At 35.6% G+C, this 17,406-nt stretch overlaps 2 protein-coding genes across 2 annotated transcripts in view; one reads left to right on the top strand and one right to left on the bottom strand.

Annotated features, from left to right (window-relative positions):
* Positions 1 to 6,520, bottom strand: part of LOC142353360 (uncharacterized) — a 21,672-nt gene extending 15,152 nt beyond the window's left edge. The window contains exons 1-2 of the mRNA XM_075405594.1: positions 4,711 to 6,520; positions 1,755 to 1,920 (exon numbers count right to left, since the gene is read on the bottom strand). Coding sequence (XP_075261709.1) covers positions 1,755 to 1,920; positions 4,711 to 5,138 — 594 coding nt within the window. The 5' untranslated portion in view covers positions 5,139 to 6,520. The remainder of the gene's footprint in view (positions 1 to 1,754; positions 1,921 to 4,710) is intronic.
* LOC142353474 (uncharacterized) overlaps positions 1 to 17,406 on the top strand; it is a 143,067-nt gene that overhangs the window by 40,373 nt on the left and 85,288 nt on the right. The window lies entirely within an intron of this gene.

Here is a 17,406-nt window from a genome sequence, read left to right as displayed (position 1 = left end):
AACTGAATAAGTTGGCTTTTGCCCTAAGATGTAAATGTGTCGGCACCTGGTTGGCTGACTTATTTCATAATGAGGTCTGACAAAATTAATTAGTGCAGAGTCATCAAGTGAACTTTTTTGGGTGAACAGTCATCTTTTGAACTCAAATAACCCAAAGTTTATCCGATAATAACCCCAAAACAAACCACTGCTTGAGGAAAGAAAACTTTCCGCACAAAAAACTGAAATCCTTACTATCCTATTCAGAATTACATATGCAATCTAAAACCTCAACCTAGGTCTGAGGTTAGATGCACTCTGTCGATCTGTTGACCTCCAAAGAGCGCTGGGCCAAGTCATTTTAAAGTGAAGTTTTTCACGCACGACAGAAAACTTGATACTAATAACTTCACGCACGCAATTTACCTGATAATTTTTTTACCAAAAAATTAAAATTCACGTCGGGGTCACGATTTCAGATAGTTACAAAAATGAATTAGTTACAAAGATAATTAGATAAAAGTTACGAAGGTTTTTTGCTAACTAATATGTGTTTCAATCCTTCCTCGTTCTTATATAGTCAGGTTTTCTGGTTTACTTTTTGGATTTCAATTATGAACACGGTGGTTCTTGCGATCATTTGATTACGCGTCAAAACCAATCTGTGAGTTAACTCTAAGAGTTAACTCTTAAATTGATACTTTGACGCGTAATCAGATGATCGCAAGAACCACCGTGTCCTGAATTGAAATTCGAAAAGTAAACCCGAAAACCTGACTATATGAGAACGGGGAAAGATTGAAACACAAATTAGATAGCAAAAAACCTTTGTAACTTTCATCTAATTAAAAGCGTTCTCTCATTAGAAGATACCTATCAGGCGAGATTACACGCCGTAAAACCACTCGGCTTTTCGCTACATTTCCTGTTTCAGAGGGATCACAATCAACAGCCAAAATTGACGTCAAAAGTCTTTCAAAGGAAAAAGAAAGACACTGGAGCAATACAATTCAAATCGTCCGATTTTTTTTTTTAAAATGCTAAGATCACGCATTATAGCTGAGCTAAGATTAGAGCATCGCAGCTATAATAAATAACAACAAATGAAATTTTCAAAGCCGTATGTTGGTATTCATAATTAATTGCTCTCGAATTCAGTTTGAAGCAATTATTCTAAGCGTTGGTCTTAATGCAAAATTTTTGCGACTTTTACGCCCTTGACTTTTTTTGTTTTGATCGATCTAAGTTTTTAACTCATTCAAAAGTGTTAGCAGCTGAACTCAAGTAGAGATAATTCACTACTAAAAATCAAATGAAAAGCGCGCCAAAATTGGTGTAATTTAAATTTTTTCATTTAAAATTTTATTAGTGGTTGTATTGGTATATAATAACCTCTAATGACGTCATCATTTGAAGTGCCATTAGTGAGTTTATTACCCCCCCCCCCCCCCCTGAAGCAGGCTGCAATAGATTCGAGGTCCTACTAATTGTTCGAGAGCAATTCTTCCGACGTTTGTCGGTTGTTTGTAATGTCTAGTTTTCCTATTTTTGATTTACGCTATTCGAACCATTATTAGTGCTAAAACACACAAGTTTGGTTACACAGACCAACGTGGGAAATTGAAACCGTTTCAAAAAGTCATTGTTTACTCATTGAGTTCGTTGTCGGTTTTTTAAATTTGTTTTGCTGGCGAAAAATTTAGGGCCAGCATAGCCCGGAACTCGCCAGATTCTATATAACAGTGCTAAGCAATGGTTTGAGGTGGGTGTCGTTATGGTGAGGAGGGTGTGAGGTGGTCATTTACAATGAAAAGGGTGGTCCTGAGTGTGAATAAGCTCCTGTATTCTGTGCCACTCCTCACAGCTGCCTTTCTCTGTAACCCAATGGCGAGAGTGCCCCAAATGTTGATGTGCATCAAAGTGATGTCCAGGCCATTCATCCTGCCAACAGTATCACACATTAATAACACTCTAAGACAATAATAGTACAGTATTTTGATAGTAATTGAGACTGGTCATTTTGTTGCCAATTTATGGTCTCTAGACATCAGTTATCGATGGTAATATTCTAGCTGTTTTGTCTTATGAAACGTTAGCCGGCGTTTCATTCTGCCGCGATTGCTGCAACCTGATAGGTCTGAACACTTCTACAGGTGAATTGGTTCTTTTCTATCTCGGTATGATGTTTGGGATATTTGATCGCTTAAACAATCGAGTCTACTGTAATAAGCGCTTGAGTTGATATTAGAATCGGGTTGTTTTTCCCAACTATTTAATTGAGTGTTTTAATTGCTAACCCATGTGATTCTTCTGTGTTAAATTGTGGATTTAGTTTGGACTTTTTGTCTGATGTCTCCCGATTTTAAATTAATTCCGTCTAGCAGTAACCTTTCTAGTTGGCGTCGTGATGCATTGCTGGTTGTGATTAAACGCATTTTTCATTAGTCAATATTTGATATTCAATGGGAAAGCTTACTTTTTAAAATATTTGATGGTATATTAATGGGTTTGATTAATGACTTGAGTATGTTTTTGCACTTTTCTCACCACTCAGCGAGAAGTTTTCCATTGAGTTATTCCGTTTGTGATTTATTGGCAGTTATTTTTCAGGGAAAATATCATTAAACAAGTGTTAGCGGTTTTAAAAACTTTTTTCTTGAAGCACTTAAATAATTTTAATGGTTTTTTAAATTGAAGTCAGTTACCACAAATTTAAATAAAATGATAATAAAAACAGAAAAATAATTGTTACTGAGTGCAAATTTATTTCACCAGTTGTAACGCTATTTTTTCCATTTTTTGATGAAAAAATTTACATTTCAAAAAAAAATTAACTAGTATTGTGTACTAACACGGTGATGTGACCATTGAAAATGTCATCTTTCATTTCAAAATTGGTTTCCAGGTCTGTATTGGTCTAAAGAAGACAGCTCATAATGTTAATTAGTGATAAAAACAATTTTCTCGTGTTTGATCGTCTTGCGGTAAAGTTTAAAGTCAGCTTCAACTCTTTCCTCAAAGTGTTTGTCTTCATATTCACATGTTTGCAGATTCTGCTTAAACATTATAGAGGAAGTTACTGGAGGAGAATGAGAGACATGTGTTGTTTGTTGTGCACCAAAGTTGTCTTCAAACAGCAGTTCTGGCGTGAACAGTTTTTTTTATTGCAAATGAATTGGTCATTTTGAAACTGACTAATTGCAAGACTTGAGCTCAAATGTGGTACTCTGCTTTTAATTGGAGTGCCGACGTTTTCGAAGGCTTTTGCCTAGATCAAGTGTTTGAACTTTTAAAATTAAATTTATGAAATTCTTCTGCAGGTCCGAAATTTGTTAGTTTCTCATTTTCTGTGCTCTTCTCGGAAACCAATCAAGCCGTATTTAAGACCACCTACGTGCTTTTTTATTTTAATTAGGTTACAGTTGTACGCTTTGAAAAAGCTTACTTATTGCAGGAAAAACAGCTGAAAAAAATCGAGCAACCTTGAGTGGATTTAAATGAGTTTGATTCAAGAAAGATGCAAGCTTTTACATCTACTGCATTGTAACGGGGTGTGAAATGATCAGCCCTATGTGCGGATGTTTTTAACGGTATATTTTATCTTTAATTGCTCTCAAACGAAGATTGTACAAATTATATTAGTCTTGTGCTCTGTTTTCATGCTATTTTTCGCTTGACTAATTCCTCTGACCCTTTAGACTTTTCGTCCTCAAAAATGGGATAACAGGTAGCGCCCCGAGGGCCTTAAGTTCTCGTAGAGCCGTTCAACTCGCGAGTGTCCAAGTATGCGATTTACAGAAACTGTTTTGAAAAGGTTTATAGTTATGATGTGGAGGATGGTTCTTAGAGGTTGACCCCCACCCCCCCCCCCCCGTGCACCCCCTCCCCCGCTGCCCTCTCCTCACACCCCTTCAATTAAGCTGGGCTTACCCCTTCAAAGTTGGGCTCACCAACCTGTACCTAACTACTGACGAAGCCAACCGCTCGCCGGTCATTTGAAAGCAATGCGCTCCAACGGTAAGGAGTTGTTTAATTGCTCTCGAAGTTCGTAGCAATGGTTGTAAACGTGTTGGTTTTTGCGAACTTTTTGCTTGACCGTTTTTGCGCTTTTCTTCTAGAACCTTCTTTAACTTCTCAAGTGACTTTATCACGCTTTCGTTCTTCATTTTTAAGTGATCACTATTGTTTTCACTCTGAAGTAAAACTTGTTGCGAATATAAAATCGATTGAAGCATATCAAAAAGAAGGGCCTGATAGCCGAGTGGGTAGTACTTTTGGTGAAGGACCGGGATGTCGATGGTTCGCATCCCGGCGTGTTCAACATTTTTTGCACCCATAAAGAAAAATTTATATAGGCTACAGCCCCTGAAAAAAATTGCCTCGCCCTGTTGTTCGAGAGAAATTCTTCCGACATTAGTCGGTTTGTTTATTTTTCAAATTTATCAATTTCTCGGTGTTCAAAAAATTTCTAATGTTTCTTTGTCATTGCTAGAAGTTTTAGACAAGCAATTGTTTTATGTACGAATTTTAAATTTTGCCAGAAAAACTGATTATTTGACCAATTGCATGAGTTTTTGGTCTGCTTGTCGCTGTCGCTGGTTGTCTTCCTTTCTTGGCCTTGAATACAAGGAGCTGCATTAAGCTTTAGTTTTGGAAGCAGAGGCTTTAATAGACTAGTTCAGCGAAAACTTAAGAAAACGAAGAAGAAAGAGAGAAAAAAGGGTGTGAAACCTGCATGACCATGCCCCTAGGAAGTTGTGGTCGTCCAAGTAGGTGGCAACTGCGTAATAGCAGGACATGAGTGAGTAAAACATGTCTGATGTGGCGAGAAATCCGATATTGACTGTCATCGTAATCCCTGACCGTCTCGATGGTCGGCACTCAAACCAGTTGATCAAGAGGACTAGCAAGTTGAAGGAGACGCCAAGTGCGCCTAGAATTGAGTGGATAGCGCCTGATGTGATACGAATGGCGTCGCTAGTTCCCCCAGCCGCCAAGTCCTCATGTGGCGGAAATGTTGATGACATTGCTGCTAATGATAATGATGACGGTGGACCTGAAACACCTGGAGACGGTGCTAATGGCGATGAAGATGAGAGAAACGAAAGAGGGGGTTCTGATACAAGATCAGCAGACAATTCAAAGTTAATATTGTCCATTGAAGATAAATTGAGATTTCTTTTTGATTGTCCAATAAAACGATTAAAAAGACCAGCAAGCTTCCCTAAATGAAGTTGTATCGGGTTCCAAATTTAAAAAGGAGAAAATCCGACTGGCAAAATCCAGATTCTCGAGCAAATAAGTACAAAATATACGAAAATATAAGCATAAGAGACGATTTCAATCCAACTGAACTAAATGCGCATTTTGGTTGGAAAAGGAAGTTGTGAGGAAAAATAACTGACCAGGTTCTCAAAGTACGAATAAAGATTCGGGGATAAACTAAAATATGAGAAATTATACAAAATTGAAAATTGCCGTGACTGGAAAATAAAATATCATGGGTTTGACCGAAAAGAAAGCGTGCTTAAGTATAAGACAGTTAGCGAAAAAGGCTGGATTGAAGAAAAGTGCTTTTTAACTGAAATGTGATAAGTTGAGATTTGAACTAAATGGTACAGACGAATTGGGTACATGTAGCATGCTGTCCAGTAAAAGTAGTGCAAAGGTATCAGTAGCAAGTGTTTTTTTTGTAGAAAATGGGGGCCACAATAATTGTTTAATGGGGCTTTATTTTTGACAAAATTTGAGTAATTCTCAGATGCATTAGTGGGTAACTAGGACAGATAAGCCTTAAATTAAATGGGATCGCAGGGAGCGGCTCATTTGAGTGATTAATGAATAATATCAAGTCAGACATTTTTAGAGAAATTCTAAATGCCATCCCTTGTTAATGTTTGTACTAAAAAATGTAGATGGTGAAATCAGGAAATGTTGTCACTTAGGAAAGGAAAAAAATAAACGAGCAGTGTTCCATTTTATCCAAATATTTCCACTGCTGTAACTACCACCACCACCACTATAGCCAACCAACTGTTAAATAATGTGCAGTCAGTAACTGCTGCTAGAGACGTTTGAATTGTTATAGCACTCTAATAGAAGTCCATTTGTAAACCAATAGAATTTGAGCAACTTTTGATTGTATGAATTGTTAAGCTGAAAGAAGCGCGATGCAGAACCACCTCAGTTTATCAAAATGCTCCTAGCTTGATTTGATTGTATCTTTTGGGATCTCTGAGTACAACTTATTTCCTGTTACAATAGAACTGATATTTTGTAAATTTGATTATACAATAAACATCAGTCGAACAATTAAGTAAAGAGGGGTTTTGTTCAGAAACTGGCGACTTGAAGATATGCTTCTCTGGCCAAACAATGTGTTTTCAATCATGAGTTAATTAAACTTGAGTTTAAGCGACTGGACAAACGTTAACTTGACTGGGTTTTCTTTGCTGCCTGGCAAAAAATAAATCTAGGTTTCAATTTTCTCTAGTAAAAAGTACTCTTCGAGAGATTTTCTTAAATTGTTTCTATTGTTTTAGTAAATTATAATGTTTTTAAGTTTTCAAATCAGACTTTTGCTAATAAAATTGACAGAATAATTTAGTTCAAATTATTTTAACACGCTCATGATTTAAAAAACTAGTTTGTTATACGGCTAGTTTTTTCTCTGTCTAATCCCTAATTGTGTGTGTGTGTGGTTGGTTATCTATTGCTTTTAATTTTCTTTGTGCCACTGCAAGACGCCTTGAGGACATTTGACACTAACTCTTTCTTTTGCGTTTATGATAGCAACATTTTGTGTCTTTTAAAGAGTGAAACCTTCACAATGAAGCGAAAGGAATTTCTGACGTAATTCGTTATTTAATTATCATGGGTTTCAAATTGCTTGTCAATTCAAAATGTGACGGCCCATTCAATTGACGAAATCATTAAGTACGTTTCAAAAAATTTCATTTTCACCAGAACAATCAGGTCCTCGAAGGTTATCTCAGAACAAATATCAGCAGTAATTGACTTTTTGAATCACATTAGGCGTACTTTGTTTTCAACTGCCGCTGTAAAACCGAGTGAAATAAGTAACAGAAAAGGAAAACTGATGTCAAAGTATGACAGTTTTTGGAATAACGAGCTCAGTTAGTTATATATATCCTGATGCAAACTGCTACAAACATATTGTGTACGGCTAGTTTGAAAAAAATTTCCGTAAAAATTTCCTTTCTATCCATTCTACTCTTAAATTTCGAATTTTAGACGTTCTTTCAATTAATGTTTATGAGAATTTTTCTGAGAAATATTTAGAGATTCTACAAAAGGGTGAACGCAAAGCACGCCGAAGTAAAAGTAGGCCGACATAAAAGCAAGCCGAGAGTTATGAAATAGTTTTGTAATCTATCAGAAATAATACATAGTTAACCGTTTCAATCCATACTGCGCATAGTATTATAGTGCATAATGTATTCCAATGCAACAAAGAAACAAAAATACGTCAATTTTTAGACATCTAGTGGGTACGAACCTCAGCAACCGCTGTCCATGGCCATGCCTCTCATCCGCTGTGGGATGTAGTTCGGAAACGTGGGCCGTTATCGCGACGAAGCCGCGAAACGCACCCGTCAGGGACACCTTAAAATATGTATATCCCAAAATTTTTCGGCTTACTTGACCTGATTTTCAGAATTCGGCTTGCTTGATCAACCAAATATTTACCAGACAATAAGAGTTGGTAGGTAAGTGTACAGAGTTGCTGAGAAGTCTTTGATAAGGCATATATTGATGTTTTGAATGCTTTTATCTTTGCCCTCTGAGGCTAGCCTCCGTATGCTTAAGCTGTCTAAAACTAAAGGCAACACCTCGCCTGTCGTTTGTGAGCATTTAGTTAGACATCAGGAAAGTTGTTTTTTAGTAAAAAAAATGCTTTATCTAGAGTAATTACATGAACAATCTATATAAATTTCCTACAATTTTTTGGCTAAATTTATTCACCAGACTAATGCGGCTTAATGTCTCTCGTCTAATTGCCAAATGAGCTGAGCTGAAATGTGTTTTGTTAATAGCCTCCCTCATCTTCTCAACCGGCTATTATGGGACTATTTTTCAGGACTCGATGAGGAGTTTTGTAAAAGTGTTTTTTAAACAGTTTTATTGGAATGTGTTCAATTGTTATTGAACGGAATTGGAGAGAGGAACGAAAAAAGTGGTTGTGGAGCGAAAATCGCGGGTTTTGAGAGAGCCAGAATTTGAGGTATAAAAGTATTTTTTGTATTTTTTTTTTTATGTTTTTTTCGGTTCAGTGGTTTGAATAAGCCGAAATAAGTTTTTAAGCTTTTTAAAATTGTGTTGAAGTTTTTTGCAATTAATGCGAGATTGATGATAGTTTTTAAAGGTTAGTTGTTAGCTGCTCTTCTTTTTAGAAATTAAAGAATTTGAGGTGCATTGGCGTGCTGTCTTTTTTAAGACCTTTTCAAATGTTTTTACCTGTTCTTGCCAATGAGAAGTCAAATTTGAAGAGTTAATTTAGTCGCGCTGGAGTGGTAAGAGGAGCGAAAATAGTTTCGTCAAAAGGCGTGACTTTTTCAAAGTGCTTTTTAAAGTGAAGTCATAGAATTGTTTAAACAAATTTTCGGTTTTTGAGACCAAAATTTTTTCACGTACGGCATTTTGACTTCTGTTTTTAATTACTCTCAAACGAAGTTTGTAGCAGTTATATCAGTGCTGTCGGTCTTCTTCAATGCGATTTTTCGCTTGACCGATTTTTGTCTGGCCCATTTGTCTTTTCGTCCTCAGAAACGAGATAAAGAGGTAGCGCACAGTGGGCATTAAGTACTATTAGAGCCTTTCAGCTCACTAGTCTCCAAGTGTGGTGTTCACAGAAACTGTTGTGGAGACTTTTACTTATGGTGTGAAGGACCGTTCTTAGAGGTTGCAGACACCCCCACTGTTCCCCCCCCCCCCGCTATTGCCCCCACGCCCCTCCGCGTTGTTACCCCCGTCCCACCCAACTGTTGCCTCAACCCACCCCCCTTTTATTCAAGCTTTTTGAAATTTTTTATTTCTGAGATTTTTTTGGCCCTAGGTGTCAAAGACCTCCTCTAGGGTTTGATATTAGGTTACTGCATAGTATCTAGTGGTATTGAAATGATTTCAACATCACGATATTAAACATTTTTTTCAATAAAACATGCAATTTTTTTCAATTTGACATTATTCATTATTCACGTTTTTCCAGAAGCAGGTGCCCGAGAACCTCCTTAAGGTTTTGATAATTAGATACCAAAAATTTTTTATTTGCCATGGAATATTTTTCAACTTTTTTTTCCACAAATTGAGCAATTTTTTTAATAAAACTTGCATTTTTTCAAGTTTTTTAATAAATTGTCTTGTGTTTTTGGTTTCTCCTGCATCAAGAGCCAAGAAACCCACTCTATGGTTTGACAATAGGTTAATGTATAGTTTCTAGATGCAATAGAATGTTTTTCAAGATTTTAACATCACGAATTTTATCATTTTTTGATGAAACTTGAAATTTTGTCCTTGTTTAGGTTTCTCCAGCCTCAAGAGCCACACCAGCTCCTCTTGGATTTGATAATAGATTAATGCATAGTTTCTAGACGTAATGGATTTTTTTAATGATTTTAATATCACTAATTTAAGCAGGCTTTGAAAAATTTGCAATTTTAAGTTTTGATTTTTTTTCCCGCCACCAGGGTCCTAGGGACCTCCTCCAAGGTTTGGTAATAAGCTGTTGTATAGTGTCGTTTCTAGTGTTAATGTAATGGTTATCATTATTTCAGTGACTCCAGCTTTAGCAATTTTTTGATAAAATCAATTTTTTTTCTTAAATTTTCGGAAAATTATTACCATGTTCCAAGTTTATGGATCTTTATTAGCCAGTGAAACTATTTAGAGCTTGAAACAGGGATACTGGATAGTCTCTTGAGACAATGAAAGGGTTTTGAAGATTTTAATATCTTGAATCTTAGCAAGATTTTGTTAAAGATTGAGATTGTTTTCAATTTTTTTTAATGTTGTCCTTTTCTGGAGTTCAACTATCATTACTGGCCGACAAAACTTTTTAAGTCTTGCAGAAGGGTTTTTTGACAAACTTCGGAAACAAAAATTGGTTTTGAACATTTGTTTTGACTGAGATATCTGGAAACTTTCCTTTTAAGTTTTGCATTGTTTTGCAAATTTTTGAAATTTAAGTTTTTTTCTTTGATTTATTTACTAACAAGGCTTGTAAACTAAAAGATGCAGAGGCCAATCAAGCTAAAGCTAGTCTCATTAAACCGTTGCTAGCTAATGACGAAGCTAACCGTTCGGTGGTCTTTTGAGAGCAATTCGCCCGATCTTAGTCGGTTTTTTCTCATTTTTCTTGTCATTTTCTGTACGAATACTTTCAAAAGGCAATACATGCGTTCTATTAATGCTCCGCTGCACTTTTTTTAAAACCGTCAAAAGGCAGTCAGTGGTTTTCAAAGACCCTGACAGTTTTTCTTCATGCAGTAAAAGTGATATTTTTTGCGTTTTGAATGTTTTGTTTTTTTCGTTATTTGTTATTTAGCCTCATCAATGATTGGTCCCAATGGCTCTATTAAAGCGTGTCTAAGTTAATTGACTGATTTAAGCTTAAATCAATGGTTTTATTGACATTGACAGCAGCTGATTTTGGAAAAATTTTAATGATTTTTTAAAACTTTTTCCTTCTTTTTTTTGTTCTGTCACCTAGTCTCAGTATGGAAAGCGCTAAATGGCTCTTATGAGTCCGATTTTTATCGGTTAACAAGGTTTTCTCATATCAAGCAGTTTTGACTACTGTGACACTGCCTGCTTTCAAAAAAATATATATGTTTTTATCCGATTTTTCTTCTTTTTGTAGTTTTTGATGTTCTTCCAATTAGACTCATTAACATTGAATCTCGTTGGCTTTATTTTAAGGCATATTTGATTTTATCTAATTTTTATATTTCAAAGCTACATGTTTTAACGACTTTGACACGCCTTGATTTTTTTGGATTGTGACCGATTTAAATTTTTTTTACTGTCCTGTTGGATCGTCTCATTAATGATCGGTATCTTGCTCTAATTAGAGTAATTCGGTCTATTTAATGTTTTTTTATAATAATTAATTGGTTTCGACACCATTTGTTTTCATTGGAATGATTAATGGAATTATTGAAATGATTAATGGAAACAATTGGCGGACCACGCTACAAATGCAGGCAACAATCAAAGTTCAAAAATAGTTGAAAACAAATGGTGTCGAAACCAATTAATTATAATAAAAAACATTAAATAAACCGAATTACTCTAATTAGAGAGCAAGACTGTTAGATCGTCTCATTAATGATCGGTATAATGCTCTCTAATTAGAGTAATTTGGTCTATTTAATGTTTTTTTGTAATAATTAATTGGTTTCGACACCATTTGTTTTCAACTATTTTTGAACTTTGATAGTTGCCTGCATTTGTAGCGTGGTCCGCCAATTGTTTCCATTAAAGTTGTAATATTCTTTCTATTGATAGGTAGCGCAATAGATGTTGAAAAATTCAGGTTTTAGTTTTGTGTTTCAATAACTTTTGGCTACTTATTTTCAGTGACATTCATGAAAACCGTTTTTGCCAATTGTCGTTTGTGTTGTCCGTTTAATTTGTCTGAAATGGTCTCCTACAAAGTTTGGATTTGCCGTCTAAAATTCTATTGTGTCAAAATTCTTTTGAAGTTGTCCATGTTAGGTATATTAAATTTGATAACTTTTCTAATGGAAACGAAAAAATAAATTTTTCAAGTTTTTTTGTTTGTTTTTATCGGAGGTTGATGTTTTAAGAAGACTGATATTGTTGACATCAGGTGCGTCCACTCTTTGATTTCTAATTCAGGACAGGTACTGCTGTTTTTTGTATTTTGGTTTACCTTTTGATCACGTTTTTAGTGTTAAAAATCACGATTTTCTGGTTTGACTTGTGACTTACCTCACTCACCGTTTCAACTGAATGGATTGCAGATCTTTTCACGCATTGAATTACGCATTGTAGGAAATACGGTCAAGAGAGCAAAATCACGAAAAACGGGATAAAGCGATAAAGCTCGGTCATTAAGTCAGATTAAGTCCTAGTGCATTAGGTTATCAAAGTCCAATAGAGCAAATGCTAGCTGGGATTAGTATTAAGATTAATGGTTTTCAGTTTTATGGCTGAATGATATATATTTTTAGAATTTAAGAGCACACCAAGTTAGAACCTTTTTCGAAACTTATGAAAAAACTCTGTCAATTTATATCTCTTCTTTTCTTCTGTTTCAATCCCGATGTTTGGCAAGTGCGTCAACGGCGGCTGTTTTTCGGCAATTGCCGGCTCTGTAGAGGTTTTTTCAGCTATTTTATCGACTTATTTGACATTCTGTTGTTTTTTGCATTCATTGGGATTCAAAAGACGCCAACTGCTCAAATTAGTTCATTTTACCACTCAATTCTCGTTTTAATTGTATCAAAAGTTTTTTTGTTGAGAAAAACGACAGCAATTTGATAAACTGTGTAACTACTTCGGGCCAATTTCCACAATAGACAAGTTTTTGAGTCTGACAAGGCTTGCCTACTGCTTAATGTTTTATATTGCATAGAAAAGAGATTTTTGTTTGTTGTAGTGCTATAGTGTAAATAAGTAATTGATATTTTCTTGGTTTTTTATTCACTTTGTGTTTGGAATTATGTTTCTCATGTTTCTTAAAAAGTTTTTTGGTTGATTTACCAGGTACTGTTTTATAGAAAAGATATTTTTGACGACAGAGACTACTCTTCGAGTCATTTCGGGAACTCTACCGGCAATGTTCCTTTTTACTTCATCTCACAAAAATTTGTTTAGCTTGAGCTTAGTTCACAGCTTGTTAACATTTTGCGTAAAATCTTTTTTTCTCTAGGTTAGTTTTGCTCTTGTCTCATTCTACTGAAATTGTACTTACGTAGCGGTTGCTTAATAAAACAATCTAGAATCAACTTAGTTGAGTCATTATCAGGAAACGGAATGAAAAATAGAAATGTTATATAGCCATCTTTTAGATGCCCGTCACGTGAATTTTGTTCTGAGAAGTCTTAGTTACCATCTCTGATGCTTACTGGTATTGCGAATAGGCTTTGTGTTCTCGCATTAATCAACAGGAGTGTTTCTATCTACGAAATTAATAGCCCGCCCCTGCTTTCTGGGCAGATAACCTATAGCCCCTATCATTGTAAGTATACCCCCCAAAGTAGATCGCAATCTTCCGGGTATGTTTTCGAAAACGACAGTAAAACTGGAAAAGATTTTAATCTACCGCTGTGCGTTCCTTTCAGTTCTTTCTTGAATGTTCAGTTGTAAGATCAATTTAGCTTTCAGGAGATATCGGCTCTTCCGAATTTATCTAGGCAACTTCATTGATTATGTTAAATGTTTTTTCTCGCGTCAGTTCTGTGAGTGCCATTTTTTGCATTACGTTGTGAATTTTACTTGATCTAAGTACGTTTCTAAAAATTACACAGTTTTTTTGCGTTCCATAAGAGAACTGTTATTTGAAATTGCCGTGGAACGAGGTTTGGAGCTTTTTTGAGTCATTTGTAGTGTTTTAGTGCACAAATTTTTATTTGACCTTGTTTAATTTTAGAATGTTCTTTCGTCCTCTTGAGCAGTTGGACCCTGCGTCTGGAAAATACGGGCTGTAGTCAGATATCGTTTTAACATGATAAGCCAAAAATTTAGGAGGTGCCGGAAAAATGTTTTTCTTATTCCAAGACTGCTATTTTTTTTCCTAGTGCCCTCTAATGCGTTGCTGGCCTAAAACGGCTGGAATCCACAGCTCGATTTTCCCTGAGTGACTTTCCCAAGAATTTGTTGGTTTGATTTCTAGATTCGATGATTTTCTATATTGAGTTGTAATGTCTCTGATCTGATTCGACGGATCAGGGAGTAGTTGTGAGACTCTTTTCACAAGGTTTTGAGAAAGTTTGATGATTTTATTGTCCTGATTTGCAATGCATAGTTAAAGTAGAATTTTTTAGTATTCAGTTGTGCATGGGCAGTACCCGAATGACCAAAACGTTGGGACAGAATCATCGCTCAGCAGCAGCCTTGCAGTGATCCTAAATTAGAAAATGATATTCCTCATTTAGGTAATTGAATGCAAGAGGGATTTGGATTTCGCTATTGTTGGCTACCTGATATGTGGTAATTATGTAATTTTATAGCCTGTGACTATTCGAAATTTGATGTGTCGTGATCTATTTAGTTCTAAATTGAAATCTAAAACTGCCGTCGAATGTGGATTGGTGGTAAGAAGTGAACTTAAAGTGGACTTTAGCTGTTGTTGCTGACAAAATTGAATGATTGAATGGGCATTGTTTGCACCTCAATGATTGATTTGGGTTTGAAAAGTAGGAACATTAGCTCATTATTGGGGATTTTATATAGGTCCGTAACGTATCAATTGATCTGAGCAGAACGGGTGTTGTGCTGAATGGATTTGACCGTTCAGAATGTGTTTTGTTGTCTTACACCAGTTAATTAGTCATGTTATCAGTTTGCAACAGCATTGATACTGCTTTGGGTAAAAGTAGTTTGTTTGCGTTGCTGCCTCTGAGCTCAGTAATCAATCACGTTTATTGAAAGAGAGAGTGAAACTTTGTCTCTTTCAGTGACCCTAATTGATCAAGGCTGACAGTTTTCAATTAACCTTTCTGTGTCACCAGACCGCCCGGCCCACTTCCGTACGCACCCACCAAAGGCAACAATAGGCCATAACTTTGCGGCTGCTTTCATTTAACTGTTCACACTTTAACGACCCTTTAAATCAGAGCAGTGAAACTTATTGTCTAACTGCCTATTTGCAACAGCGTAGCCAACTTCCTGATCTATGATGTCCCAAACTTTTCTGAAGTAGGAAGAAAGCATATACCCAAGAGTTGCCATAAAACTGTATAAAAGTGACAATATTCTGATAGCTCTATATGTTGTTGATGAAATAAACTTGAGGTATTTTGATTGCAAAGGATCAGCTGAAAAATTGTTTGGAACTACACATGGCAAAGACGCGACGAAAATGCGGATTTCGAATTTTTATGAACTAGTTAAAATTCGTTCATTTTCTGTCAATTTTGCTGGATGTCAGGCATTGAATAATTCACTCCATCATTAATGGAAATAAGTAATGAGGAAAAATTCGGTTTCTTAGCAGGCTTCTTCCTGTTATTGTACTATAAAGTGTAACAATAAATTACAATTGAAATATATGTTTTCTAAGTATATAATCCTCAAGTACATCTATTACACTGTTACGGAAAATTGTGACATTATTGGATATAATAAATAAAATACGTTGCATACGTATAATAATATTGTCATCTGATTTATTTTCGGGACTATATGATTTTGTTTTAGGTACTAAAAAGCTATGGAATTCCTGTTGTCATTTAATTCGCCTGTGACTTTCACTTGAGAGCTGCTATTTACTCGGGGAATATGAGGCTCATAAATGCTTTATTCCGAATTTCGGACTGTCATATTTTTTGTAGCCTACCCTTCCATTTTAAACATTATGATTTGATTCTGTTGAAAAAATGAAGCAATTAACCTTTTAATAACGAGAATAACAACAAGGAATTCAATACGTTGTCTGCAATTCCAACAAGCTTTGCTAGCACATTAAGTAAGAGTTCGTGGCTTACCGTGTCAAACGCACTCGTTAAATCGATTGCCACTACGAATAACTTTTGACGATTTCCTGTACACTCGGAGTTTTTCTGTGACAGGAAAATAAGTCATGTCTCGGTTGAATAATTTGATCGGTAGGCTGATTGATACTTCTTCTCGATAACTCTACTTGATAAAGTATTCTAAATTCTTTTTGCCTGAATGGGCAGTCTCTTTTTCATACAAAGAGTTTAAAGTGAGTGTAATGGCTGCTGTCCTATCAAACACAGGGAAAACTTTACTCCGCCCAGTTCGTTTCACCGTTTTCAAATCTGTCAGGATACTACGTTTTTACTACTTGGCTATGGTTGTGCAATTTGTCAGGTCTGTTAGGTCTCTTACTTAGGAACCTTGTTCCTCAGAAAAAAGTTTTGAGAATATCAATTTTATAATTCCTTTTTCAAGTTATTTCTCTTGTGAAAGTCGCTTAGATGAGCTACAGAAACAACACGATAACTAGAAATTTAACGTTCAAAAGCTGTGCTTCAATACGCACTGTATGTCAGTTTAATATGACAAAATTAATGAGTTTCAACTGACTTTTGGTAGTTTTCAAGCTCTTTTTATGCTGCTAGTCACGTTGTTTTACATGTCAAAATGCATCTCTGATTAGCTGTTTATAAGGATGTCGACAGAAAGTGAACAGTATTCCATAAGGTTATATTTTCAATGTAAATTTGATCTCATGGGAAGTATTTTAACCATGTACAAATTTTGTCATACTCTGCGTCAACAACAGGTTGATTCGCAAACCAATCGTTAAAGAGCTGACGCAATTTGTGCAAGTCGTTTATACATCTAATACGGTTTTGCTGACTTTGAGTTTCAGTACTGCTTCATGTATGATAATCACGTACTAATAATATTTATTAAGTATAAATTTTGACAAATGTGACAAAATAAATTTGGCTTCGATAGAATGTAGCATTTAGTTTTGTTTGTCCAGCTATTCTAACTTCGCGGCTGGATTTGGCTTTGAGATGAATTGTTTATATGTGAAGCTCAGCCTTCACAGTGAGAAGATCGACGAAAAAAGTGCATTGGCAGCGGACTAGCTGAAAAAAGGATGCAAAGGTGTTAAAATGGTGTTTTTAAAAGAAATGAGATTCAAAACCTCTTAACATTAAAATCAAAGGAGCGTGCAACCAAAGAAAGAGTTCTATGAAACAGTTACAGCAAAGGTCGAATCTTATTTTAAATTTAACTTCATTTTAATACAGAAAACTGCAAAATTTTGACAAAAGATCCCTGAAGTAAAGAAATTCGTGTAAAAGAAGCTGACAAAACACTGCAAACCAAATTGGAAAGTTTTTGGCTGTTGTTGTTTTTGGCTCTTTTGACATTTTATTTGACACTTCGCGAACTCCGCGAATAAGAGGAAGTTCACAAAACTTTGCAATCAGATTATTCTGCATTTTAACAGTTTTTCTAGTGATTCCACTTACAGCGCTTTGTGATAAATTTATCGATCGGCGCAAATCCAAGGACCCCGATAATAAACAGCTGAACATATAGTCCCTTCCCCAACAAAACGACTCGGACAAAACATTAAATGTGTTCCGAGCTGCGTTTCAAAATTTCTCTCAGCTTCTCTTCTTCGCGTTGGAATATGATCATCTATTGAATATATCAATTGCAATCGAAAAACCCTTCCCTTTGGTTGACTAGCCATTGTCCGTGGAAATACTCATTAATTTGGCCACACAGTGA

Source organism: Convolutriloba macropyga, chromosome 14 (genome assembly GCF_964194025.1).
Source record: "Convolutriloba macropyga chromosome 14, txConMacr16.3, whole genome shotgun sequence".
NCBI classification, from domain to species: Eukaryota; Metazoa; Xenacoelomorpha; order Acoela; family Convolutidae; genus Convolutriloba; species Convolutriloba macropyga.
This window is presented reverse-complemented; position numbering and strand designations above follow the sequence as displayed.